The 27133-nt window shown below is 35.8% G+C and overlaps 2 protein-coding genes across 2 annotated transcripts in view; one reads left to right on the top strand and one right to left on the bottom strand.

Moving 5' to 3' along the window:
* TMEM232 (transmembrane protein 232) overlaps positions 1 to 27133 on the top strand; it is a gene marked incomplete at its 5' end in the record, with an annotated part of 246626 nt that overhangs the window by 77168 nt on the left and 142325 nt on the right. Inside the window, 1 exon segment of the mRNA XM_081230450.1 lies at positions 8034 to 8212. Within this exon segment, the coding sequence (XP_081086576.1) occupies positions 8034 to 8212 (179 nt within the window).
* LOC308615230 (heterogeneous nuclear ribonucleoprotein A1-like) lies at positions 6450 to 7765 on the bottom strand. The gene has a single exon (XM_081230451.1). The coding sequence runs from the start codon at positions 7742 to 7744 to the stop codon at positions 6782 to 6784; it is 963 nt and encodes a 320-aa protein (XP_081086577.1). The 5' UTR covers positions 7745 to 7765; the 3' UTR covers positions 6450 to 6781.

Raw genomic sequence — 27133 nt, 5'->3', positions numbered from 1 at the left:
TGTTGGGTGAGCCCAGGTCTTGATGATAAAATGGTGACCTCCAGGAGGGCTCACACCAATGTATACTCCCCAGAACTACTGCCAACAGTGTCTTTTTCCCCACAGTGAGCCATAGCTGTCCCCCACATCTGCAGGAGACCCTCCAATACTAGTAGGTAGGTCTGTCCCAGACTCTTATGAGGTCACTGCTTCTTTCCCTGGGTCCTAGTGCACATGAGACCTGTGTGTGCCCTCCAAGAGTGGATTTTCTGGTTCCCACAGTCCTGTGGAATTCCTGAGATCAAACCCTGCTGGCCTTCAAAGTCAGATTCTCTGAAGGCTCCTCTTCCTCCCATAGCAGACCCCCAGGCTGGGGAGCCTGACGTGGGGCTAAGAGCTTTCACTCCTGTGGGAGAACTTCTGTGGTATGATTATTTTCCAGTTAGTGGGTCGCCCACTTGATGGTATGGGGTTTAATTTTATTGTTATTGCACCCCTCCTATCAAGTTGTTGTGGCTTCTTCATTGTCTTTGGATGTAGGGTATCTGTTTTTTGGTAGGTTCCACCTTTTTTTTTTTTGTCATGGTTGTTCAGCAGTTAGTTGTGATTTTGATGTTTTCGTAAGATGAACTCATGTCCTTCTACTTTGCCTTCTTGTCTCTGTCCTTATGATCGGTATTTAAATATGTGTGTATTTGTGTATATAGTGATAGATATGTCATTATAATTATTATAGTAAAACGTTCTGAAAACAAAGAGTACCCTCGAATTCCTATTTATTCTACTATACATCCAAAATATATCCCCAAATTTTCTACATATCTCTATCTCTATTTTTGACTCCTGTGAAGTTCAGGAGTCCCTAAGACCACCCTCACTTCTGAAACTACTTGTGAGTTTGGGGATCCCCAGGACAACCCTCATGTTTCATAATTTGTGGAAGAATTCACAGAACTCAGCAAAGCCATTTTACTCATGAGTATGGTTTCTTACAGTGAAATGATTAAAATCAGCCAAGGAAGAGGTGCATACGGCAGAGTTCAGGAGAGTTCCAAGCAGAGAGCTATCCACTGTCCTCTCCCAGTGGAGTTGTGTGGAAAGCATTTACTTCTCCAAGAAACAATGTATGACAATTTGCATAGCGTATTGTTACCTATGGAAAGTCACTAAGCTTTGGTATCCAGAATTTTTATTGGGCTTCAGTCACATACATATGGGTGACCCCAGTCTCTGGCCCTTTCAAAGGCAAATTGATAATCACAACCCATGGCTCCCAGGTTAATAAGAACATTCTTATCTGACAGGACATTCCAAGGCATTAGAGGTGACCTCCCAGAAGCCAAGGGTATAGACCATTGTACAAGTTTACTGTACAAATCTAAAGTCTATACAGTCATCACTTTTCTTACAGATTAATTGCAAAAAACGAAAAATCTTCCTGTCTTCCTTATAGTCCCCCTTTCCACGAAGATGCCAAAAAGATTTTTTTAAAACATAAAATGGGTCAGTTCCCTTCTGTATTTAAATGCTCTGTTAGCTTTTTATTACACTAAGAATAAAATCCAAACTCCTTTCCATGGCTTACAAATTGGCCATGATCATTGAGAGTGTGCCTCTGCAAAGGGCATGCCTATCTGATCTCATCTTGTCCCAAGGACTCCCTGGTGTCTTGTACTCCATCCATTCTATCCTTTCTTCTGTTTCTCTAAACTTTCAAGCTATTCTGGGTCCATACCCTTTGCATTTTCCATCTCTTCTGCTGGGAACACTTCTCCCTAGCTCCTTAGATGTTTAGCTTTTTTTTTTTTTTTTTAATCAGATTTTAGCTTGAATACTATGTTCTCATGGAGGTCTTTCTTTCACTCTGTCGGTAGTGGTTTTCTTTTCTAGTCATTGTTGGTCACAATATCATCTATTATTTTTGTAATGATATTTTTAAGTTCACTTTCTTAATATTTGTCTTTCTCCCCTAGAATTAAGTGTCCCTAGAGCAGTAACATTGTCTTTTTCTTTGGTACATAGAACAGCGGTTGGCACATAACATTGACTCAGTAAATATTTATTAAACAAATGGCTGGCTTACTGAATAGTTCTCTTGGTTTCTTTTTTTTTTTTCCTGGTACGCAGGCCTCTCACTGTTGTGGCCTCTCCCATTGCGGAGCACAGGCTCTGGGCGCGCAGGCTCAGTGGCCATGGCTCACGGGCCTAGACGCTCTGCGGCATGTGGGATCTTCCCAGACCGGGGCACGAACCCCTGTCCCCTGCATTGGCAGGCGGACTGTCAACCACTGCGCCACCAGGGAAGCCCTTCTCTTGGTTTCTTGACATTGATCTAGTTCCTCCACACTACATGGCATTTCATAAAGGTAATGTTTTAAACTACATCTTGCATTCAGGTTACCTTTCAGTGATACATTCAATTCTGTGGTGCCAAGTTATATTTGTCAAAATTGTAAAAGTTGTGTTCATTTATAATCACCCATATAAGTAGAAATATTCATATTTTATGTTCATTGAATATGTGAAATATAAGTATCTAGGCTGGTAATTAATGGCTTCCAAAGAGTTCAAACGCTAAAATAAAACATTCCTACAGAGAAAGGATCATAAAGTATTGGTTTTCAAATGGTATAATTTAATAAATTTTTAAGGTTTATTAGGAATTTTGTTTTGCTTCAGTTTTGTTATTTCCTAGCTTAGCTGCAGATGGAGACACATTTTTTTCTCAGTACATTTAAAGTAACATCTTTGATAGCTGCCACAGGGTCACACAAAGCAGAACAGAAAAGTGCCTTATGTTACAGTCTGGTCCTTGGATGAGAAGTTTCAGAGGAGGCATGCTTCTCAGCAAGTGTGTAGACATGCATATGAGAGCACATTCTACTTTTTATGACAGTTGTAACACATCCCATCTGTCTTTATAAGAAATTTTTTCTTCGTTAACTGTCAGTCAGTTGGATGTAATAGATTCTCCCTACAAATATCTGTAAGCAACACTTCACTGTAGTTTAAATCAACAGGTGAACAGCTTTCTTTTACAGTCTTCAGTGGCATTTAAAAATTGAGTTTTGAGAACACAGTTATCAGAATATATTTTATGGTTTCATGACTGGTCTACTGGCCTTGTTTATTCTAAAAACAAACCATATTCAGTTCGGTGATTGTAGGGTTCTAAAATATTGTTCCTCAAAAAACAATTATTTAAAATACATGAAGGAAGGTAATTTGTATGTACTTTTGTCAATCATTCTTTTTAATGTAAAGAGTTGGGAGTTTAGGGCTTCCCTGGTGGCGCAGTGGTTGAGAATCCGCCTGCCGATGCAGGGGACACGGGTTCGTTCCCCAGTCCGGGAAGATCCCACATGCCGTGGAGTGGCTGGGCCCGTGAGCCATGGCCACTGGGCCTGCGCATCCAGAGCCTGTGCTCCACAACGGGAGAGGCCACAACAGTGAGAGGCCCGCGTATCTCAAAAAAAAAAAAGAGTTGAGAGTTTAGAAATAAATTAGAAATAAATTTATAAATGGGTTAAAATCCACAGTATGTTTTGTTTATTATACTGTTCAAAAACTGCGTTTGTATTTCTGAGGTTTGCAATTCCAGAATTATTCATTAAAAACTCATTGTTGTTTCTCTACTAATATTGAGTTCAGGCCTTATTTTTCTGCTAATGACTCACAAATCCATAATTTCAATTCTACTATTTTACTTGAATTATAGCTCTGTTTTTACAAGCTGAATATCAGATTCCCCTTACCCATCATCATACCATATTTATTTATCTCCTTTCTCCCCAAACCGGCTTTTCTATATAATCTCATTTCTGCAAGTGATTTCATTATTGTTTTAGTTTCCTGAGCTTGAACATGCACTTGTCCTTTTCACTTTACTCTGTCTTCCTCCTCCATAGCAAAGAAGTCTTGTGAGATCTACTCTCCAATCTCCTGCTGCTCATCACAGTAAAGCCCTGGCTTACCTCATAAAACTCCCATATTGGTTTCCCAGTTTCTTGCTTGAATAGACATAACATTTCATTGAGCAGATATAACATTACTCTTTTGCTCAAATATCTACCAGTTAATCTGACCTAATTTATCTTTAGTTATTTTACCTTATACATTTCTAATATGAACTCTCCACCTTAGCTCCATTTGAGATCCTCCCTATCCTCCTCTCTTCTTACAGCTCCCTCTCTGCTGGGGGTAAGTGGGCCTGTTACTGGGGAGCCTGAGTGGGGATGGTTCCTGCGGGTCCCTGAGCAGATGGGAGCTCCTCTGGGACTGTGGTGGAGCAGGGCTGGAGCCTGGTCACGGGACCACTGCTGTGTCTGCGGGTCTCAGGTCTTACCAGGGGTACAAATGCATTTGGCTCCCCCCAGGTTCCTGAGCATTCTCCTGCTAGGTTCCTGGGTGTGCAGAACCGCCTCTGGACCATGGTAGAGTGAGGCTGGAACCAGGTCACAGTGCTTCAGGGTCCACAGTCGGGTCCTCAGTCAGTGGGCCTGTTACTCAGGGCACAACAGGCATGAGTCCTCCCGAGTCCTTTGGTGGATGGGACTGGTGGCAGGACCATGGACAAGCAGAGTAGGAGCTAAGTTCATGGGGGGACAGGGGTGCTACTAGGTCCACAGCTGGACCACTGTTGAAAGGCCAACCACCTGAGTCCAGCCTGCCTTCTTGAAGTGGCCCTCCTGAGTCTTGGGTTCCATTGGTGTTTTACAACCTATTACCTGGGTTCCAAGGTCTCCTAAAAGGCAGTTTTTTTCATGGATGTCTGCCAAGTTGTTACTGTGAGAGAATGAAGGCTGGGGACTTCCTAGTCCACCATCTTGCTGACATCACTTCCTATATATAATTTCAACTATTGCAATACACCGAATTTTACTGGTAAAATTTTTATTAGGGGAAAATTATATTTTCAAAAGAATTTGCTGCTTAACTGTAGCCTCATATTTGCATGTTTTACTTTATCAACTTTAGATAGAAAGGGTGGAAGCTGGACACACGCCTTCCTCCTCCCATTTCTAAGCTGTGTACATTCTCTCCTGCATCCTCCTTCCACCTTCTAGTCTATCTTCCTTTCCTATGAATGGAATAGAGGGCAGGATTGGAAGGAAAAGTACTTGTCTGAATTGGAGAAGCTGTGCTTCATGGGATAAGATTATCCCAGCCTTCACCTGCCTCTCTCACTCATCAGCAGTGTGTTGCTAGGGAAATTTCTAACCAAGTTGAAGCTCTTATGTTCCCTTCTATTATTGTAAGTATGATATAGTCTTCATAGCAGGATTGTAGTGAGGAGTAACTAGAATATGGCACATCGTAGGTACTCCCAACTATTCTAGTTATCGTAACAATGATGATTATTATTAGCCTGGATTATTAAATCCAGATTGAATTAGGAAAAGTTGAAGATTGTGACTTTTCAGATTGTGCTTATAACTTTATTCAAGAGGGGCATTGATGAATTCAGTGTCACACTAGCTCTCACCAGGATACCCTCCATCTTCCTTTCTGAACCTTCTCTTCCTCTTGCTCCTCTTACTTGCTTCACATGTACTCAGTACCCTCATGTTGCTCTTTAGCTAACTTAAGCTCATATACCCTTTGAGACCTGCATTAATTTATTTATCCCATCACTAACTAAATGAGAATTCTTGTTTCTTGAATAGTATTGCATAACAATATATCATCTAGTGAGAAATAATTAAGATAAAGAGTAAAGAGAAACTTCTTCCTCTTTTCTGTAGGGGAAATGCATATTTTGAAAGTGGAACTTGATAACTTATTTAAATTGCTAATTGGTATATAATTTTTAGGAGGACAAGTATATTAGACTTAAAGAAAAACTCTCTGAATTCATTACTCCCTTTCCCCTATTTCATTTGATTTATTTCTCTATTATTTAAAAAAATCTTCCAGCTTATAATTAAATCAGTAATTTTTGTTTGCTTTTTACTTTATTTTCAAAGGTTTCTTCTTGGTTCAACTGCCATATTTCATAGAGCTTGATCATTTTTATAACAGCCAGTGATTTTTCTCCTGTTTCTCTGATTTATTGTAAAAATTCACCATGGTGGTCTAACTGTTCATACTTCCTTGAATAAATTCCTCTTTACTTGAATTCCAAAAATGTGTTTATAGGGCTTCCCTGGTGGCACAGTGGTTAAGAGTCTGCCTGCCGATGCAGGGGACACGAGTTCGTGCCCCGGTCTGGGAAGATCCCACATGCCGCAGAGCGGCTAGGCCCGTGAGCCATGGCCGCTGAGCCTGCGCGTCCGGAGCCTGTGCTCCGCAAAGGGAGAGGCCACAAGAGTGAGAGGCCAGCGTACCGCAAAAAAAAAAAAAAAAAAAAATGTGTTTATAGTACATAGTTTCACAGTTTACCTTTTTAACTTTTAAATTTATTAGGTATAATATTAGGTGCAGTTCATCTTTTCATAGCATTAGAAGTTTTATTTTTTAAAAAAGACATTTATTCAGCATCATGATCACACTATTACATTTAGCAATCAACAGCATGGGTGCAAAAACAAAACAAAAAAAACTACATTAAAACCCTTTGTTGGAATGCTTTACACTTTCCACAGAACAGAAACTAAAATAACCTGTTATACAATTAGTCACAAATACAGTCCTCGAGTTTTTTTTGCCCATACACGAGTATTGTCTAAAACATGTCTTCTTTGTAGCAGCTAGGCCCTGCCACCACTGTGCTTGGCTGAGTTCACAAATCTGTTGTAACCTGTAGCTTCCCTGTCACTTCTCTGGCTCTCCTCTCCTGCTAAGCTTTGTTTCCTGGCAGTAATCAAAACCTTCTGCCACTGCCATAGCTACTGCTGCTGCTGGAACCACCATAGCCACCTTGGTTTCGGAGTTTGGCAAAGTATTGGCCTCCACCACCATAGGGGCCAGAACTTCTGCCTCCAAAGTTTCCTCCTTTCATGGGTCCAAAATTTGAAGATTGATTGTTGTAACTGCCAAAATCATTGTAGTTTCCACCACCTCCAAAATTGCTTCCATCATTACCAAATCCATTATAGCCATCCCCACTGCCACCATATCCACCACCACCGTGGCTGCCACCAAAGCCACTTCGACCACTGAAATTTCCTCCATGACCAAAGTTGTCATTCCCACCAAAACCACCTCCATGACCACCACCAAAGTTTCCAGAACCACTTCGACCTCTTTGGCTGGATGAGGCACTAGCCATCTCTTGCTTAGATAGGGCTTTCCTTACTTCACAGTTGTGGCCACTCACAGTGTGGTATTTCTGAATGACAATCTTGTCTACAGAGTCATGGTCATCAAAGGTTATGAAAGCAAAGCCTCTCTTTTTGCCACTGCCTCGATCAGTCATGATTTCAATCACTTCAATTTTCCCATACTGTTCAAAATAATCTCTTAGATGATGTTCCTCAGTGTCTTCTTTAATGCCACCAACAAAAATCTTTTTCACAGTTAAGTGGGCACCAGGTCTTTGAGAACCTTCTCTTGAGACGGCCCTCTTTGGTTCCACAACTCTTCCATTCACCTTGTGTGGCCTTGCCTTCATGGCTGCATCCACCTCCTCCACAGTGGTATATGTGACAAACCCGAAGCCTCTGGAGCGTTTGGTGTTTGGATCCCTCATTACCACACAATCTGTGAGCGTTCCCCACTGCTCAAAATGGCTCCTCAGACTCTCATCGGTTGTTTCAAAGCTCAAACCTCCGATGAAGAGCTTCCGCAGCTGTTCGGGCTCTTTGGGTGACTCTGACTTAGACATGACGGCAGTGGAGGGGAGGGGTGGGGAGAAGTCAACGATGCTTACTCGGCGGTGTCCATGAGCAGAAAGGAGTAATCTACCGAATGTATCTCTGTTAGAGGTTTTTAAACGATCTGTGAGATCTTTCAAAATTAAAGGAGTAAAAGTAGTGAATGGTAAAAAGAAAATTCCAAAGCTCAGAATTTCAAACTTTAAAACATTAATAAAATCAAATTTCTTCTTTTTCACACAACCATACATTAATAAGATGAATAAAATATCTTTCTAAAGAACCTTTCTTTCTAAACAGGTGATCAAGTGAAATGGACTGGATACTATGGCTTCGTGTATAACCTGATGAAAATGTCATGGGAACTTCGAGGAGATAAGGAGCAGGATGGACTTAGAAACAAAATATGGCAAATGTTACAGAAAACAAAGGATCATGAAAAAGATGGGCGAATCTGTAATGCAGTAAATATTGCCCAGGTAAGATAAAACACTGGCCATCAACTGGTATGTCTGTCACCAGGAAATATTTGTCCTTTGTCTCTAAGGAAAAAGGAATATTCATATTTAGTGAATATCAGTGATTCACTGTTGAGAACATGATTTTTAAAAGTTAATACCGACCTATTTTTTAGTTAAAGATAAGAGGGTTGACAATCTTCTGATTAAGTAGCTTGAAGAAAGGAGTTGATTTGGGGGAAGACTAATTGTTCTGCTTTGAGTGTGTGCCTTTGAGAGACATCCCTAAGTAGGCTGCCTGTGTGTTCCAATTTGCTGAGGTTAGCCTGAGTCTATGCCTAATTTTCCAACTTTCTTGTTAGTAGTGAACTAATTCACTCTTAATAGTGTCTCAATTTGGATAATAAACTATTTAGTGAACTTATTTAGCAGTTTTTCTTTCCAGCATTAGACAATATAACTTGCAAATCTGGACTCAGTAAATCTAATGTCTTTTTCTTTAAAGTTAAAAACGTATTTTACAAATTCTTGGTTTTTCTAGCTCTGTTTGAATATATATATATATATTCACATTCAAAGGAAATCATTATGAAATTAGCTATCCGTTCTTCATAAAATGCAAATGTTATTTTCCAGTGATTATCCATGTGGTAGCCTATGATATTTCAAAACTCCATCAAATAGTTTTTTTTTCTCTTTATGTCTTATTTTGAGCCAGGTTAATTTGTTATCCTAAAGTACACTTTTTTCTGTCCCTGAAAGTTTCTGATTCTTTCTAGCTTGCACAGATGCAGTTATCCTAACATTCCTTTTTTTTTTATGTTTATTTCTTTTATTTTATTTTTTGCGCTGCATCCGGATCTTAGTTGGGGCACATGGGCTCTGCATTTTGGTGCACAGGCTTCTCTCTAGTTGTGGCACGCGGGCTCCAGAGCATGTGGGCTCTGTAGTTTGCAGCATGTGGGCTCTCTAGTTGCGGTGCGTGAGCTCAGTAGTTGTGGCGTGTGGGCTTAGTTGCCCCGCGGCATGTGGGATCTTAGTTCCCAAACCAGGGATCAAACGCTCGTCCTCTGCTTTGGAAGGCAGAATCTTAACCACTGGACCACCAGGGAAGTCCCCTAACACTCTTAATATACTGTTTTCCAATAATAATTACAGATGTTAATTAATGTTAACAAGAAAAGCAAAAATGATTCACTCTGCTTAATTGATTGTCCAAGCTTATGGGTGGGCCATTATTGCAACACAAAATATCTACACTCTAGATCCTTAGTAGAAAACAAAACCTTAAACTCTTTGTTTTTGAACCATAAGTCTTATTTGGAGTAATGATCTTTATGGAGGACTATCTGAAAACATGCAGTCCATCCTTTTCTCTGGATTTCTAATATTTTTTTCATGGACAAAGACAATCCGATTGCTGCCCACTTCAACAGTGTTTTGGATTTCATGGACTTGCTTTCATGCAACTTGCTTCAGCTTTGTCCTTGGTTTTGGTGAGAAGCACAGAAAAAAAAAAAAAAAGAAAAACAAAGAAAATTATTGTACCTATTATAGTGGTGACCACTATATCACCCAGCATCCTCTTTACTGGGTTTTAGGAAATAAATCCTTCTTAGTTTCATGTGCTCTCTGAACATTATTATTGATTTTGTATAAATGGCTTGCTGGAGTTTAAAAAATGAGAGTCAATTTTTTGACCAGTTTCTGAGAGAAATAGAGGATGATTAGTTCATCTCACCCAGTCTTTTTTTTTTTTCTGTTTCCATGATTCTTTCCATTATTTGTTATTATTTATGTTATTATCTGCTTTTGTATCTATTTTTATATGCCACTTCATATCTCAAATGGATTAGACTGCAACTAAATAAATAAGCTAAGTCAAATTTGTCATTTCTATAATTAGAATTCTATTTATATGCCTGTTTTCAAGGCCAATCATTAGGTGTAAGATAGCTTCTTTCTTCAAAATTTTAGTAAATATCTGTAGATAATTACATTTGAAATTCATAAGTCAGTTAATCAGACATAGTAAATATTTTTTAGATGCTAGATCCAAGTGAAGACCTTATTACTCAAGCAGTCAGCACTGAGAATAAAGGAATAAACAAAAGCTTAACCACTAGATGTGCTAATTAGTTTTCAGTGCTTAGTGAGGCTTCCAAGAGATGCTTTCATTCATTTTAAATAGTAAATGTGTGGGGAAGGCAAGTTGTCCTCAGAGAAAAACCTAAATTAGAAATTTCTAAAAGCAGTTATATTAATTTATGCATAGTACATATTTAACATAAAAATAAGTTTAATTTGCATTAGATAGATTAAAAGATATAACTTATTATAAACGTGGTTTATATAAAGTTTAGCTAGAGAGAGACACATTTGGATTATTAAACAATATAAATAATATAATATAAATGTAAATAAATGATAAATTATAAAGTAGTTGGTAAAATATCACTTAATTTAGTTTGATTCTCTTATTTAATATTAAGATACTATGAGTGTGTAAAGTGAGAAATTATATAAAAATTTCACCAAAAACAGTAAAAAATATGAAGCAAATGTGAGTACTTACTAAATCTTCTTTGCCATAGTGAATTCTATGGAAGAAGCAAGGATGTCCAAAAAATAGCCTTTACACGGTAAATTTTACTGTTTCATCCAGAAGACCTATTCTTCAGAAAGACAGGGAACAACACAAATGGGTATTATATATGTAGCTGGCCCCATGAAAGTTCATAGCACAAAATGGGAGTTCACATAAATGTTTGCTCTCTAACTTTTTTCTAATATTAATGAGGAATAAATTACTATTATCTTTAAGTAGTATTTGAGCTGGAAACTTAAATGATGAGTTACATGAAATGATTCAAGGAAAGAATCTTTCAGATAAGGAAATGGCATGAGCCAAACATAAATAAGAATGCTTTAAGAGAAAGTCATTGGTTGACTTTGCCTTGTTGGGGAAAAAGGTTTGGATTGGGCAGTATTAGGCATCAAATTTGAAAGCTATGTTTTGGTTACCAAGCTGAGGTCTTAGAGACTTAGGGATGGTTTGATAAAACTGGAGATGCTAAGTAAAGGAAACATTTTGGGGAAAAAATTGTTTTTTCTTATTGGATTTTAATGGTTTGGTAATTTATGTTGGATAAAAATCATGTATACAATTTCCTATATATTTTTTAATGAATTACTGCTTTGGAACTTGTGGTACACTGTTAGAGTAATTGTCCCCAATTTATTCAAGGCTCCCTATATCCCATCCTTCCTTCCCCACTCAAATTCTAGGCTTGACCATGTGACTTAATTTAAACAATTCTAATGCTATACAAGTAGAGATTTGAAAAATGCTTACACATTGGTGCCTGCCCTCTCTTGTTCTCTTGGGACCCTGTAACTGATATGTAAATAAGTCCGAGTTAACCAGGTGGAAGGTGAGAGACAACATGGTAGAGAGACAAGCCATCCTAGTTGTTCCACGGACACCTCTCAAAACTAGCTGGTCCCTACCTGACCTAAGAGCTGATCATAGACACATGAATGAGAGCAGAAGGCACATTCTCCTGTGCCCAGCTCAGATTGCTGACCTTGGCACTGTGGACTAAATAAATGGTTGTGTTAAGCCTCTAAGTTCTGGGTTTTTTGTTTTGTTTTGTTTTGTTTTTTACATAGTAGGAGTTTTCTGATTGAGTGCTACATAAATGAGATTTTAATCTGCTACATTGTTCAGTATAAACGTTACTTCTTTCATACTTACCATTTTTTAAAAGGCACTAATAATAATAGCTAAGATTTGTTGGGCGTTTACTGTGTGCCATGTGCTAAACACTTTACATGCATTAATTATTTAATCCTCAAAAAACCCCCATATGATACATGAGTTGTTATAGTCTTGATTTTACTGATGAGGAAATTGAAACTTTAAATGAGGACAGTTAAACTTTTTGAAAGGTAAAGTAATTTGCCCATGGATAGTGTGGTAGATTACATTGTTTGATTTTCTTATGTTTAATAATCATTGCATTCCTAGAAGAGAAACACTTGATGATGTAGTAATCTTTTTAATATGGCTATATTTGCTTTGATATTATTTTGCTTAAGATATTGCACCCATAATTTTTTTTTACTCTTCAGTAAGATTTATTTATGCTTTTAAAATCATCTTTGAAATATATAGGACTTAAGTAAGAATTCTTCTTAAGGTGTTCCTTTAATTTTTTTTATATTTTATTTTATTTTTTTATACAGCAGGTTCTTATTAGTTCTCTATTTTATACATATTAGTGTATATATGTCAATCCCAATCTCCCAATTCATTCCACCACTACCACCCCGCCATAATGTTTTTCTTATAATGTTTTCTTATAATGTAAGGGTTTATGTCAAAGTTATGCTGAACTAATAAAATGAATTTGGAAGTGATTATCTCTCTATTTTTTTTTCTATTCTCTGGAAGAATTTTGTAGTATTGTCATGATTTCTTCCTTAATAATTTTAATTAATTCCTTGAATTCCCAAGTGAAGCCATTTGGTCATGGATACTTACAGAAAGGTTTTTAATTTGTGGAAGAACTTTTCAGTTATATGCCTGCCTAGACTTTATTTTCCTTTGCATCGGTTTTGGTTGTTTTTTCTCCCTAAGAATGTGTTTATTTCATTTGCATTTTTAATGATATTTTATAAAGTTGCTCACAGTATCCTTCTGTGATATTTTAACATCTTTAGAATCTGTCATGATGCTCTTTCTTTTGTTCTCCTTTTAGTGTATCATGCCAAGCATTTATGAGCTTTGTTTTTGAAAAACAAGTTTTGATTCTCTTGATACTGATACTTATTACTTCTATTTTGAACCATTTGTTATTCAAGTTTCTTAATAGCTACATATATGGAGCTTTTGTTGTTATATTTATGATTTTTGATTTCTAGTTTAATTCTACTGTGTTCAGGGACAATAGTCTCATCATTATGAAATGTTCTTCTTTATAAAAAGTGTATCTTTTCTATTATGAGTATACCACTGTACCTTTCTTTTATTAAGTTTCTTTTGGTTAGTATTTGCATGGAGCATCTATTTCCTTTTTTAAAATTCCAAGCTCTCTGAATTCTTACATGTATATATCTTCAGAGAAGCAATATATTTTAACCTGAAAATTATTGACTTTATATTTGAATGCTTATTCTATTTACACTTAATGCCATTAGAATATATTTGTGTTTATTACTACATCTTTCTATTTACTATTCTGTTTGTACTTCCTGTTCCTGGCTCTCCTTTTGTGTTTATCTTTTTTTTTTTTTTTTTGCTTTTCAATTCCATTCTTTTTTATTGAAGTATGGTTGATTTACAGTGTTATATTAACTTCAGGTGTACAACATAGTGATTTGATATTTTTATAGATTGTATTCCTTAAAGTTATTACAAACTATTGGCCATATTCCTTGTGCTGTGCATTATATCCTTGTATCTTATTTGTTTTATACCTAGTAGTTTATACCTCTTAATCCCCTTCCCCTGTCTTGCCCCTCCCCACCCCTCCTCCTCACTGGTAACCACTAATTTATTCTCTGTGTCTGTGAGTCTGTTTCTGTTTTGCTTGTCATTCATTTGGTTTAATTTTTAGATTCCATATTTAAGTGAAAATATACAGTATTTGTCTTTGTCTGACTTACTTCACTAAGCATAATACCCTCCAGGTCCATCCATGTTGTTGCAAATGGCAAATTTCATTCTTTTCTATGGCTGAGTAATATATATATATATATATATATATATATATATATATATATATATATATATATATATATATATACACATATATACATATATATATATACATATATATATATACATATATATATATATGTATATATATATATGTATATATATAATATCACATCGTCTTTATCCATCCATCTATTGATGGACACCTAGGTTGCTTCCAGTTCTTGGCTATTGTAAATAATGTTGCCATGAACATTGGAGTACAGGTATCATTTGAATCAGTGTTTTTGTTTTCTTGGGATATATACTTAAGAATGGAATTGCTGGATCACATGGTAGTTCTTCTTTTAATATTTTGAGGAACCTCCATACTGTTTTCCATAGTAGCTGTACCAATGTACATTCCCACCAACAGTGTGCTAGGTTTCCCTTTTCTCCACATCTTCAGCAACATTTATAATGTGTTCTCTTTTTGATGATGGCCATTCTGACCTGTGTGAGGTGATATCTCATTGTGGTTTCAGTTTGTGTTTCCCTGATTAGTGATGTTGAACATCTTTTCATGTGCCTATTGGCCATCTGTATTTTTTTTTTGTTGGTAAAATGTCTAATCAGGTCTTCTGCCCATTTTTTAATTGAGTTGTTTGTTTTTTTGATATTGAGTTGTATGAGCTCTTTGTATATTTTGGATATTAACTCCTTATCAGACATATCGTTTGCCAATATCTTCTCCCATTCATTAGGTTGTCTTTTTGTTTTGTTGATGGTTTTCTTCACTGTGCAAAAGCACTTAAGTTTAATTCAGTCAGTTTGTTTATTTTTTCTTTTGTTTCTCTTGCTTGAGACAAATCCAAAAATATATTGCCAAGACTTACATCAAAGAATGTACTGCCTATGTTTTCTTCTAAGAGTTTTATGGTTTCCAGTCTTACATTTTAGGTCTTCAGTTCATTTTGAGTTTATTTTGTATATGGTATAAGAAAATGTTCTAATTTCATTCTTTTTCATTACCTGTCCAGTTTTCCTAATACCACTTCTTTAACAGATTGTCTTTTCTCTGTTGTATAGTTTTGCTTGCTTTGTTGTAAACTAATTGACCATATGTGCATAGATTTCTTTCTGAGCCCTCTATTCTGTTCCACTGATCAACATGTCTGTTTTTTTGCCATTAGCACACTCTTTTGATTACTGTAGCTTTGTAGTATAGACTGAAGTCAGGGAGCATGATACCTCCAGCTTTGTTCTTTTTTCTTAATATTGCTTTGGCCATTTGGGTGTCTTTTGTGGTTTCATACAAATTTTAGAATTATTTGTTGTAGTTCTATGAAAAATATCGTCGGTATTTTGATAGGTATTGCATTAAATCTGTAGATCACTTTGGGTAATATCCACATTTTAACAGTATTAATTCTTCCAATCCATGAACACAGGCTATCTTTCCATGTATTCATATCATCTTCAAGTTCCTTCATCAGTGTCTTACAGTTTTCAGAGTATAGGTCTTTCACCTCCTTGGTTAAGTTTATTCCTGGGTATTTTGTTCTTTTGGATGCAGTTTTAAATGGGGTTGTTTTCGACTCGTGGACATAGAGAACAGACTTGTGGTTGCCAAGGGGGAGGCGGGGAGGGAGAGGGATGGACTGGGAGTTCGGGGTTCGTAGACGTAAACTATTATATATAGGATGGATAAACAACAAGGTCCTACTGTGTAGCACAGGGAACTATATCCAATCTCCTGGGATAAACCATAGTGGAAAAGAATATAAAAAAAATGTATATATGTGTATAACTGAGTCACTTTGCTGTACAGCAGAAATTAGCACAACATTGTAACTCAACTGTACTTCAATAAAAAAAATTTTTTTAATGCAGGATGTACCAAAAAAAAGGATTGTTTTCTTGCTTTCTCTTTCTCATAGTTCATTATTAGTGTATAGAAAAGCAACAGATTTCTGTATATTATTCTTGTAGCCTGTAACTTTACTGAATTCAGTTATTAGTTTTAACTTTTTTTGGTGTAGACTTCAAGGTTTTCTATGTATTTTGTCATCTGCAAATAGTGACAGTTTTTACTTCTTCCCTTCCATCTTGGATGCTTTTTATTTCTCTTGTCTGATTGCTGTGGCTAGGACTTACAATACTATGTTAAATAGAAATGGTGAGAGTGGGCATCCTTGTCCTGTTACTAATTTTAGAGGAAAAACTTTCATTTTTTTAACCATTGAGTATGATGTTGGCTATGGGTTTTTCATAAATAGGTTTTACTATGTTGAGATTTTTTCCCTCTATGCCAAATTTGTTGAGAGTTTTTAAAATCATGAACGGGTGTTGAATTGTGTCAAATGTTTTTCCTGCATCTACTGAGCTGATCATGTGATTTTTATCCTTCATTTTGTGAATTTGGGATATCACATTGGTTGATTTGCGTAAGTTGAACCATCCTTAAATCCCTGGAATACAGCCTACTTGTTCATGGTATATGATCTTTTTTATATATTGTTGAATTCAGTTTGCTAATATTTTGTTGAGGATTTTTGCATCCATGTTCATCAAAGATACTGGCTTGTAATTTTCTTTTTTGTAGTATCTGTCTGGTTTTGATATCAGGGTAATGGTAGCCTTGTTGAATGAATTTGGGAGTGTTCCCTCCTCTTTAGTTTTTTGGAATAGTTTGAGGATAGGTATTAACTCTCCTTTTTTTGTTTGGTAGAATTCTCCTGTGAGGCCCTCTGATCCTGGACTTTTTGGAAGTTTTTTGATACCAGATTCAATTTCATTTCTACTGATCAATCTGTTCAGACTGTCTATTTCTTCCTGATTTAGTCTTGAAAGATTATATGTTTCTAGGAGTTTGTCCATTTGTTCTTGGTTATGCAATTTGTTGGCAGATAACTATATGTAGTATTCTCTCATTGTTGTTTTTCTGTGATATCGTTTGTAATTTCTCCTCTTTCATTTCTTATTTTGTTTGTGTCCTGTCTTTTTTTCTTGATGAGCCTAGCTAAAGGCTTATCAAATTTGTTTATTTTTCAAAAAAATCATCTCTTGGTTTCATTGATCTTTTCTATTGTCTTATTGGTCTCTATTTTATTTATTTCCTTATTACCTTTATTATTTCATTCCTTCTGCTGCCTTTGGGCTTTGTTTGTTCTTCTTTTTGTAATTCCTTTAGATGGTTGTTTAGGTTGTTTATTTGAGATTTTTGTTGTTTCATGAGGTAGGCTTCTATTGCTATAAACGTCCCTCTTAGAACTGCTTTTGCTGTGTCCCATAGATTTTGGAAAGTTTTGTTTTTATTTTCACTTGTCTCAAGGTATTTTCTGATTTCATCTTTGATTTCTTTGTTGAACCATCGTTTTTCTTAGTAGCATGCTGCTTAGTTCTCATGTGTTTGTGTTTTTCCCATTTTTCTTCTTATAATTGATTTCCAGTTTCATACTGGAAAAGATGCTTGATATAATTTTTATCTAAAATTTGTTGAGACTTGTTTTGTGACCTAGTATGTGATCTATCCTGGAGAACGTGCCATATGCACTTGAATCCAATATGTATTCTGCTGTTTTTGGATGGAATGTCCTGAGATATCTATTAAGTTCAACTGATCTAATACGTCACTTAAGGCAAATGTTTTCTTATTGATCTTTTGCCTGATGATCTCTATTTGTGTAAGTGAGCTGTTAAAGTTTCTTACTACTACTGTATTGTTTTCAACTTCTCCCTTTATGTCTGTTGCTATTTGCTTTATATATTTATGTGCTCCTGTATTAGGTGCATACATGTTTATGAATGTTATATCTTCTTGTATTGATCCATTTATCATTATACAATGCCCTTTTTTGTCTTTTATTATAGAATTTGACTTTAATGTTTACTTTGTCTGATATGAGTATTGCTATCCCAGCTTTTTTTCATTTCTATTTGCATGGAATACATTTTTCTATCCCCTCACTTTCAGTCTGCATGTGTCTTTAGCTTGAAAGTGAGTCTCTTGTAGGTAACATGTAGATAGGTCTTGTTTTTTAATCCAATCAGCCACCTTATGTCCTGTGATTGGAGAATTTTGTCCATTGACATTTAAAGTGATTATTGATAGTTACATACTTGTTGCCATTTTGTTACTTGTCTTGTGGTTGTTCTGTCTCCTTTTTTAATTTTTATTTATTTATTTATTTATTTTTGTGGTACATGGGCCTCTCACTGCTGTGGCCTCTCCCATTGCGGAGCACAGGCTCCAGATGCACAGCCTCAGTGGCCATGGCTCACGGGCCCAGCCGCTCCGCGGCACATGGGATCTTCCCAGACCAGGGCATGAACCTGTGTCCCCTGCATCGGCAGGCGGACTGTCAACCACTGTGCCACCAGGGAAGCCCCTCCTTTTTTTAAAACTCATTGTGCCCTTTCAGGAAGATTTTTCATTAATCGTTTCATCCCACCCCCTTTGTTTGTTTACTTGGTGGTCACACATTCCTTTATTTGTTACCCTGATGTTACAAAATGAATCCCTTATTATTGAATCCTAATGTAGGGAGATTTATATTTTCCTGGACCATAAAGTCATCTTATAATATGTTAACTCCTTTTCTTTCTCTTAAACAATTTTCCTGTTGAGCATTTAAACGGTGTGTGTTTCTCTGGGTGTGTTTCTGTGTTTTTGTGTTTGTGTGCATGGCTGCATGTTTGTATGTTTACAGATACCAACATATTAATATTGTTTTATACACTCAGTATTCTTTAGATTTACTTATATATTTACATGTTTCTCTCCTTACTTTTCCTTCTTGAAGCGCTGACCTTCCATATGGGATTAATTTTCTTTCACTCAAAGAAAATCCTTTCATATTCTTTCCATGAGCATCTGCTGGTGGCTAATTCTGTCAGTTTTTACTGACAAAAGGTTTTTATTCAATCTGATTTTGAAGGATAGTTCTATTGGCCAAGAATTCTATATTGGTATAGATATGACAAAGTTAAGTGTCTGACTGCAGTGTTTGTTCTTTTCCTAGCTAATGGTTTTCCTTGCATCATTTTTATGATTTTGGTCATAAAGCATTTTTTTCCAAATTATCTTTAGCTAATATATTTTTAATGTAAATTGCATAATAACATGTCTATACTAGGTTTCAGGAATCATAATGTCTAAATTAATGCCTTTAAATTCTCCACAACTAATTATTCAAAAGACCAAAGTGATTAGCATCTATGCAGTTTTTAGTTTTTCTCTTCTAAGGCTGAAACTCCCTTTTATGCTTAATTTCTCTGAGGGAAATGATACTTATATTTACTTCATGTTTTAAAAACCTGCCTTTGTAAGTGAGTTAATAATGGTACTGTAGAATAACTTAAACAACTAAATCACATATGTGAATCAGACAAAGCAAGATGATTTCAAAAGAATGAGTACATTTGGTCTATAGGTGTAATGTGTTAGAGCAAATATTTTGAAATTATTAAAGTTGTACTATCTTGTCTGGAATAGTCTGAACACTTTCTATATAATTTATCTTTATAGGTGTGTTTAATTTTACAGTACAACATGAACATGATATAATCAAATTTCCTTTCCTTTTCTTTCTTTTCTTTCTTTTCTTTTTGGCACTATCATGGCAACACTTATTTACAGTAATAACATACAAAGGTTAGGTACTTGTTTTTAAACATGCTTATTTTTTAAAAATTACTTAATAATTCCCACATACTATTAAACCACTTATATTATTGTCCTGTGATACCTCTTTGGGGAACAAATTCTATGGCATAAAATAGTTAGAAGCTTTCTTTTACAAGTGGTAAAAACCTTGTTAGTCTTTAGATGCTGCTTCTCTGCTCAATGTGAATAGAGAACATCTAAAAAAAAAAAAGAGCCCTATACAGTTCGTACAGTGAAGGCTTGTGCCTCAGATGCTTTGATCTGAAATAAAATATTTATTCCACTTTTATTTCAGTTAATGCAAATGACTATGCTTATAGCAAAACCTTTGTTTATTCTTTCCTTCTTAACACCTTGCTCCCAGAACCTTACCTTGTGTAAGGTAATCATCATATTACCTACACAGAGTGAAACATAGCCTTAATTATAAACTACTCTACATTAGAGTGGAAGGATTTATTTCACTAGGATTGATGATACTTGTATGTTTATGGAATTAAGAGAGATTTTCTCTCTTTATACTTTAAAAAAAATATGCAATTCATATGATAAACTATTGATTTTAATAAATTAAAATTTATACTTAATACCTCAATTTATCTACATCACTGGTAAATCCTTTACTAACTGTATTATGTACTTAAATGTCTTGTATTTTTTTATCCATAGTAGCATTCTATCATCTACAGTTGTTTTTATATCTGTTCATAAAATTTGATACTTAATGGAGGTTAGGTGAGAGGTGAGATATTTAATAGCAAATTTGAAATGAAAAACATTTCTAAATATCCCTAAACATGAACCTTCATCTGACAAATTCAATATAAACCCAACTGTTGCCTGAGTATTTGGGAAAGAAATAAAAAACTGTCATATAGTCACAGTGGCATAATAAACAAATGTTAATTGATGTGCTTTGTTTGAAATACTTCCATGGAGACTTGCAATGAGCAAGGATCTTCTGTATAGGCAATTCAGCAGCATATGTTGGCACATCTAGAAAAGTCATCATGTATAAATGCTTTCTGCCATCTGGTATATGACCTAAAATATCAAAATGAAATATGTACAACTAAAATGAATATGTGACTTTATTCAGAGTACCTTTGACGCATTAGGTAAAGCCCTTGCTTGTTAACATTTCGTGGTGATATCTTTAAAATAAAATTTGTTTTTATTCTTAATGATATTTCCATACTCCTAATGTACTTTTTCTAGTTATTGGAGTATAATTGCTTTACAATGTTGTGTTAATTTCTGCTGTACAATGAATTGAATCAGCTATATGTATACATATATCCCCTCCCTCTTGGACTTGCTCCCCGCCACCATCCCACCCAGCTAGGTTGTCACAGAGCACCAAGCTGAGCTCCCCGTGCTATATAGCAGGTTCCCACTACCTATTTTACACATGGTAGTGAATTTATGCCAAACCTAATCTCCCAGTTTGTTCCATCTTTCCTTTCACCACCGTGTCCACATGTCGGTTCTCTACTCTACATCTACACCTCTATTCCTGCCCTGCAGATAGGTGCATCTGTACCATTTTTCTAGATTCCACATGTATGTGTTAATATATGATATTTGTTTTTCTCTTTCTGACTTACTTCACTCTGTATGACGGACTCTAGGTCCATCCACAACTCTACAACTGACCCAATTTCTTTCCGTTTTATGGCTGAGTAATATTCTGTTGTATATATGTACCACATCTTCTTTATCCATTCATCTGTCATTGGACATTTAGACTGTTTCCGTGTCCTGGCTATTGTAAATAGAGCTGCAGTGAACATTGGGGTACATATGTCTCTTTGAATTATGGTTTTCTCAGGGTATATGCCCAGTAGTGGGACTGTGGGGTCATATGGTAGTTCTATTTTTAGTTTTTTTAAGGAACTTCCATACTGTTCTCCATAGTGGCTGTATCAATTTACATTCCCACCAGCAGTGCAATAGGGTTCCCTTTTCTCCACACCCTCTCCAGCATTTATTGTTTGTGGATTTTGTGATGATGGCCATTCTGACCAGTGTGAGGTGATATCTAATTGCAGTTTTGCATTGCTCTAATAATTAGTGATGTTGAGCAGCCTTTCATGTGTCTCTTGGCCATCTGTATGTCTTCTTTGGTGAAATGTCTGTTTAGGATTTCTGCCCATTTTTTGATTCGGTTGTTTGTTTTTTTGATATGGAGCTCCAAGACATGTTTGTATATTTTGGAGGTTAATCCTTTGTCAGTTGCTTCATTTGCAAATATTTTTTCCCATTCTAAGGGTTGTCTTTTCATCTTGTTTATAGTTTCCTTTGCTGTGCAAAAGCTTTTAAGTTTCATTAGCTCCCATTTGTTTATTTTTGTTTTTATTTTCATTACTCTAGGAGGTGGGTCAAAAATGATCTTGCTGTGATTTATGTCAAAGAGAGTTTTCCCTATGTTTTCCTCTAAGAGTTTTATAGTGTCCGGTCTTACATTTAGATCTTTAATCCATTTTGAGTTTATTTTTGTGTATGGTGTTAGGGAGTATTCTAATTTCATTCTTTTACATGTTGCTGTCCAGTTTTCCCAGCACCACTTATTGAAGAGTCTGTCTTTTCTCCATTGTATGTTCTTGCCTCCTTTGTCATAAATTAGGTGACCATATGTGCGTGGGTTTATCTCTGTGCTTTCTATCCTATACCATTGATCTATATTTGTGTTTTGGTGCCAGTACCGTACTGTGTTGATTACTGTAGCTTTGTAGTACAGTTTGAAGTCTGGGAGCCAGATTCCGCCAGCTCTGTTTTTGTTTCTCAAGATTGCTTTTGTTATTCAGCGTCTTTTGTGTTTCCATACAAATTATAAAAAATTTTGTTCTAATTCTGTAAAGAATGCCGTTGGTAGTGTGATAGGGATTGCACTGGATCTGTAGATTGCTTTGGGTAGTATAGTTATTTCGACAATGTTGATTCTTCCAATCCAAGAGGATGGTATATTTCTTCATCTGTTTATGTCATCTTTGATTTCTTTCACCAGTGTTTTATTGTTTTCTGAGTACAAGTTTTTCATCTCCTTAGGTAGGTTTATTCCTAGCTATTTTATTCTTTTTATTACAGTGGTGAATGGAATTGTTTCCATAATTACTCTTTCTGATCTTTCATTGTTAATGTATAGGAATGCAAGAGATTTCTGTGCATTAATTTTGTATCCTGCAAGCTTAACAAATTCATTGATTAGTTCTAGTAGTTTTATTGTGGCATCTTTAGGATTTTCCGTGTATAGTATCATGTCATCTGCAAACAGTGACAGTTTTACTACTTCTTTTCCAATTTGTATTTCTTTTTTTAATTTTTACTTTTATATAATTTGATCTTTATTTTTTGAATTTTATTTTATTTATTTATTTTTATACAGCAGGTTCTTATTAGTTATATATTTTATAATAATAGTGTATATGTGTTGTTCCCAATCTCCCAATTCATCCCACCACCACCACCCTCCCCTGCTTTCCCCCCTTGGTGTCCATATGTGTGTTTCTCTACATCTGTGTTTCTATTTCTGCCTTGCAAACAGTTCATCTGTACCATTTTTGTAGCTTCCACATAAATGTGTTAATATACGATATTTGTTTTTCTATTTCTGACTTATTTCACTCTGTATGATAGTCTCTGGGTCCATCTACGTCTCTACAAAGGAACAAATTTTCTTTTTTATGGTGTAATATTCCATTGTATATGTTTACCACATCTTTTTTATCCATTCATCTGTTGATGGGAATTTAGATTGCTTAAATGACCTGGCTATTGTAAATAGTGATGCAATGAACATTGGGGTGCATGTGGTTTTTTGAATTATAGTTTTCTCTGGGTATATGCCCAATAGTGGGATTGCTGGGTCATATGGTAATTCTATTTTTAGTTTTTTAAGGAACCTCTATATTGTTCTCCACAGTGGCTGTATCAATTTTTATTCCCACCAACAGTGCAAGAGGGTTCCCTTCTCTCCACACCCTCTCGAGCATTTGTTGTTTGTAGATTTTCTGATGATGCCCATTCTAACTGGTGTGAGGTGATACCTCATTGTAGTTTTGATTTGAATTTCTCTAATAATTAGTGATGCTGAGCAGCCTTTCCTGTGCCTCTTGGCCATCTGTATGTCTTCTTTGGAGAAATGTCTGTTTAGGTGTTCTGCCCGTTTTTTGACTCAGTTGTTATTTTAATATGGAGCTGCATGAGCTGTTTATATATTTTGGAGATTAATCCTTTATTGATTCGTTTGCAAATATTTTCTCCCATTCTGAGGGTTGTCTTTTCATCTTGTTTATAGTTTCCTTTGCTGTACAAAAGCTTTTAAGTTTCATTAGGTCCCATTTGTTTCTTTGTTTCTATTTTGATTACTCTGGGAGGTGGGTCATGAAAGATCTTGCTGTGATTTATGTCAAAGAGTGTTCTTCCTATGTTTTCTTCTAAGAATTTTATAGTGTCCGGTCTTACATTTAGGTCTCTAATCCATTTTGAGTTTATTTTTGTGTTTGATGTTAGGGAGTGTTCTAACTTCATTCTTTAACATGTAAGTGTCCAGTTTTTCCAGCACCAGTTATTGAAGACACTGTCTTTTCTCCATTGTATATCCTTGCCTCCTTTGTCATAGATTCGTTAACCACAGGTGTGTCGGTTTATCTCTGCCTTTGTATCTTGTTCCATTGATCTGTATTTCTGTTTTTATGCCAGTACCATATTGTCTTGATTACTGTAGCTTTGTAGTATAGTCTGAAGTCAGGGAGTCCAATTCCTCCAGCTCCATTTTTTTCCCTCAAGATTGCTTTGTTTATGCGAGGTCTTTTGTGTCTCCATACAAATTTTAAGATTTTTCATTCTAGCCCTGTAAAAAATGCCATTGGTTATTTGATAGGGATTGCATTGAATCTGTAGATTGCTTTGGGTAGTATAGTCATTTTCACAATATTGATTCTTCCAATCCGTGAACATGGTATATCTCTCCATGTTTATGTCATCTTTGATTTGTTTCATCAGTGTCTTGTAGTTTTCTGAGTACAGGTCTTTTGTCTCCTTAGGTAGGTTTATTCCTAGGTATTTTATTCTTTTTGTTGCAATGGTGAATGTGATTGTTTCCTTAATTTCTCTCTCTGATCTTTCATTGTTAGTGTATAGGAATGCAAGAGATTTCTGTGCATTATTTTGTATACTAAAACTTTCCCAAATTCATTGATTAGCTCTAGTAGCTCCGGTGGCATCATTAAGATTTTCTGTGTATAGTATCATGTCATCTGCAAACAGTGACAGTTTTACTTCTTTACCAATTTGTGTTCCTTTTCTTTCTCTTCTCTGATTGCTGTGGCTAGCACTTCAACAGCTATGTTGACTTCAGCAACTATGTTGATCAGGAAAAAGACAAGACATCCTTGTCTTTTTCCTGATCTTAGAGGAAATGCTTTCACTTTTTCACCATTGTGAATGCTGTTTGCTGTGTGTTTCTCATATATGGCGTTTATTGTGTTCAGGTAGGTTCTCTCTATGACCACTTTCTGAAGAGTTTTTATCATAAATGGGTGTTGAATTTTGTCAAAAGCTTTTTCTGCATCTGTTGAGATGATCATATGGTTTTTATTCTTCAGTTTGTTAATAGGGTGTATCACATTAATTGATTTTCATATGCTGAAGAATCCTTGTATCCCTGGGATCAAACCCACTTGATCATGGTGTATGATCCTTTTAATATGCTGTTGGATTCTGTTTGCTAGTATTTTGTTGAGGATTTTTGCCTCTATAATCATCAGTGATATTGGTCTGTAAATTTCTTTTTTGTGTGTGATATCTTTGTCTGGTTTTGGTGTCCAGGTGATGGTGGCCTTGTAGAATGAGTTTGGGAGTGTTCCTTCCTCTGCAGTTTTTTGGATGAGTTTCAGAATAATGGGTGTCAGCTCGAATTCACCTGTGAATCATCTGGTCCTGGACTTTTGTTTGTTGGAAGATTTTTAATTATAGTTTCAATTTCAGAACTTGTGATAAGTCTGTTTATATTTTCTAATTCTTTCAGGTTCAGTCTTGGAAAATTGTCCCTTTCCAAGAATTTGTCCATTTTTTTGTGGTTGTCCATTTTATTGGCATATAGTTGTTTGTAGTATTCTCTTATAATACTTTGTATTTCTGCAGTGTCAGTTGTGATTTCTCCTTTTTCATTTCTAATTTTATTGATTTGCATCCTCTACCTTTTTTTCTTGATCAGTTTGGCTAAAGGTTTATCAATTTTTTAAATCTTCTCGAAGAACCAAATTTAGTTTTATTGATCTTTGCTATTTTTCTTCATTTCTATTTCACTTACTTCTACTTTGATTTTTATGATTTCTTTCCTTGTAATAATTTTGGATTTTCTTTGTTCTTCTTTCTCTATTTGCTTTAGGTGTGGGTCTTTTTCTTCTCTTGTGTTTCCTGCCTAGAAAAGTTCCTTTAGCATTTATTTGTTGTAAAGCTGGTTTGGTGGTGCTGAATTCTTTAGCTTTTGCTTGTCTGAAAAGCTTTTGATTTCTCCATCGAATCTGAATGAAATTCTTGCTGGGTAGAGTAATCTTGGTTGTAGGTTTTTCTCTTTTATCACTTTAAGTATGTCCTGCCACTGCCTTCTGGCCTGCAGAGTTTCTGCTGAAAAATCAGCGGTTAACCTTATGGGGATTCCTTTGTATGTTATTTTTTGCTTTTCCCTTGCTGCTTTTAATATTTTTTCTTTGAATTTAATGTTAGTTAGTTTGATTAATATGTGTCTTGGTGTGTTTCTCCTAGGGTTTAACCTGTGTGGGACTCTGCACTTCCTGAACTTGGGTGACTATTTCCTTGCCCATGTTAGGGAATTTTTCCACTATAATCTCTCTGAGTATTTTCTCAGACCCTTTCCTTTTCTCTTCTTTTTCTGGGACCCCTATAATTCGAATGTTGGTGTGTTTAGTGTTGTACAAGATGTCTCTGAGATTGTCTTTAGTTCTTTTCATTGTTTTATCTTTACTCTGCTCCTTATCAGTTATTTCCAACATTCTCTCTTCCAGCTCACCTATTTGTTCTCCTCCCTCAGTTATTCTGTTATTGATTCCTTCTTGTGTATTTTTCATATTAGTTATTGTGTTGTTTATCTCTGTTCTTTAGTTCTTCTAGGTCTTTGTTAAACATTTCTTGTATTTTCTCAATCTGTACCTCCATTCTGTTTCCGAGATTCTGGTTCATCTTTACTATCATTACTCTGAATTCTTTTTCAGGAAGGTTGCCTATTTCCTCTTCATTTATTGGTCTTGTAATTTTTTACCTTGCTTCTTCATCAGTGACATATTTTCTTGTCGTCTCAGTATTTTTTTTTTTCTTTTTGGTGGGTGGGATTGTGTTCCTGTCTTACTGGTTGTTTGGCCTGAGGCTTCCAGCACTTGAGTTTGTGGGCTGCTGCGTACAGCTGGGTCTTGGTGTCGAGATGAGGACTTGTGGGAGACCTCACTGTGATGAATATTCCCTGGGGTCTGAGGTTTTCTGTTAGTCCAGTGGTTTGGACTCGGAGCCCCTATCGCAGGAGCTCAGACCCGACCCCCAACTCATGAACCAAGAT

The sequence above is a fragment of the Mesoplodon bidens genome (genome assembly GCF_964165515.1).
Source record: "Mesoplodon bidens genome assembly, chromosome: 4".
Lineage (NCBI taxonomy): Eukaryota > Metazoa > Chordata > Mammalia > Artiodactyla > Ziphiidae > Mesoplodon > Mesoplodon bidens.
The sequence above is the reverse complement of the archived record's forward strand: the minus strand, read 5'-3'. Positions and strand labels throughout refer to the sequence as shown.

Excerpts from the sequence above, each read along its gene's own strand:
- LOC308615230 (XM_081230451.1), bottom strand. The coding sequence starts at position 7,744 with ATGTCTAAGTCAGAGTCACCCAAAGAGCCCGAACAGCTGCGGAAGCTC.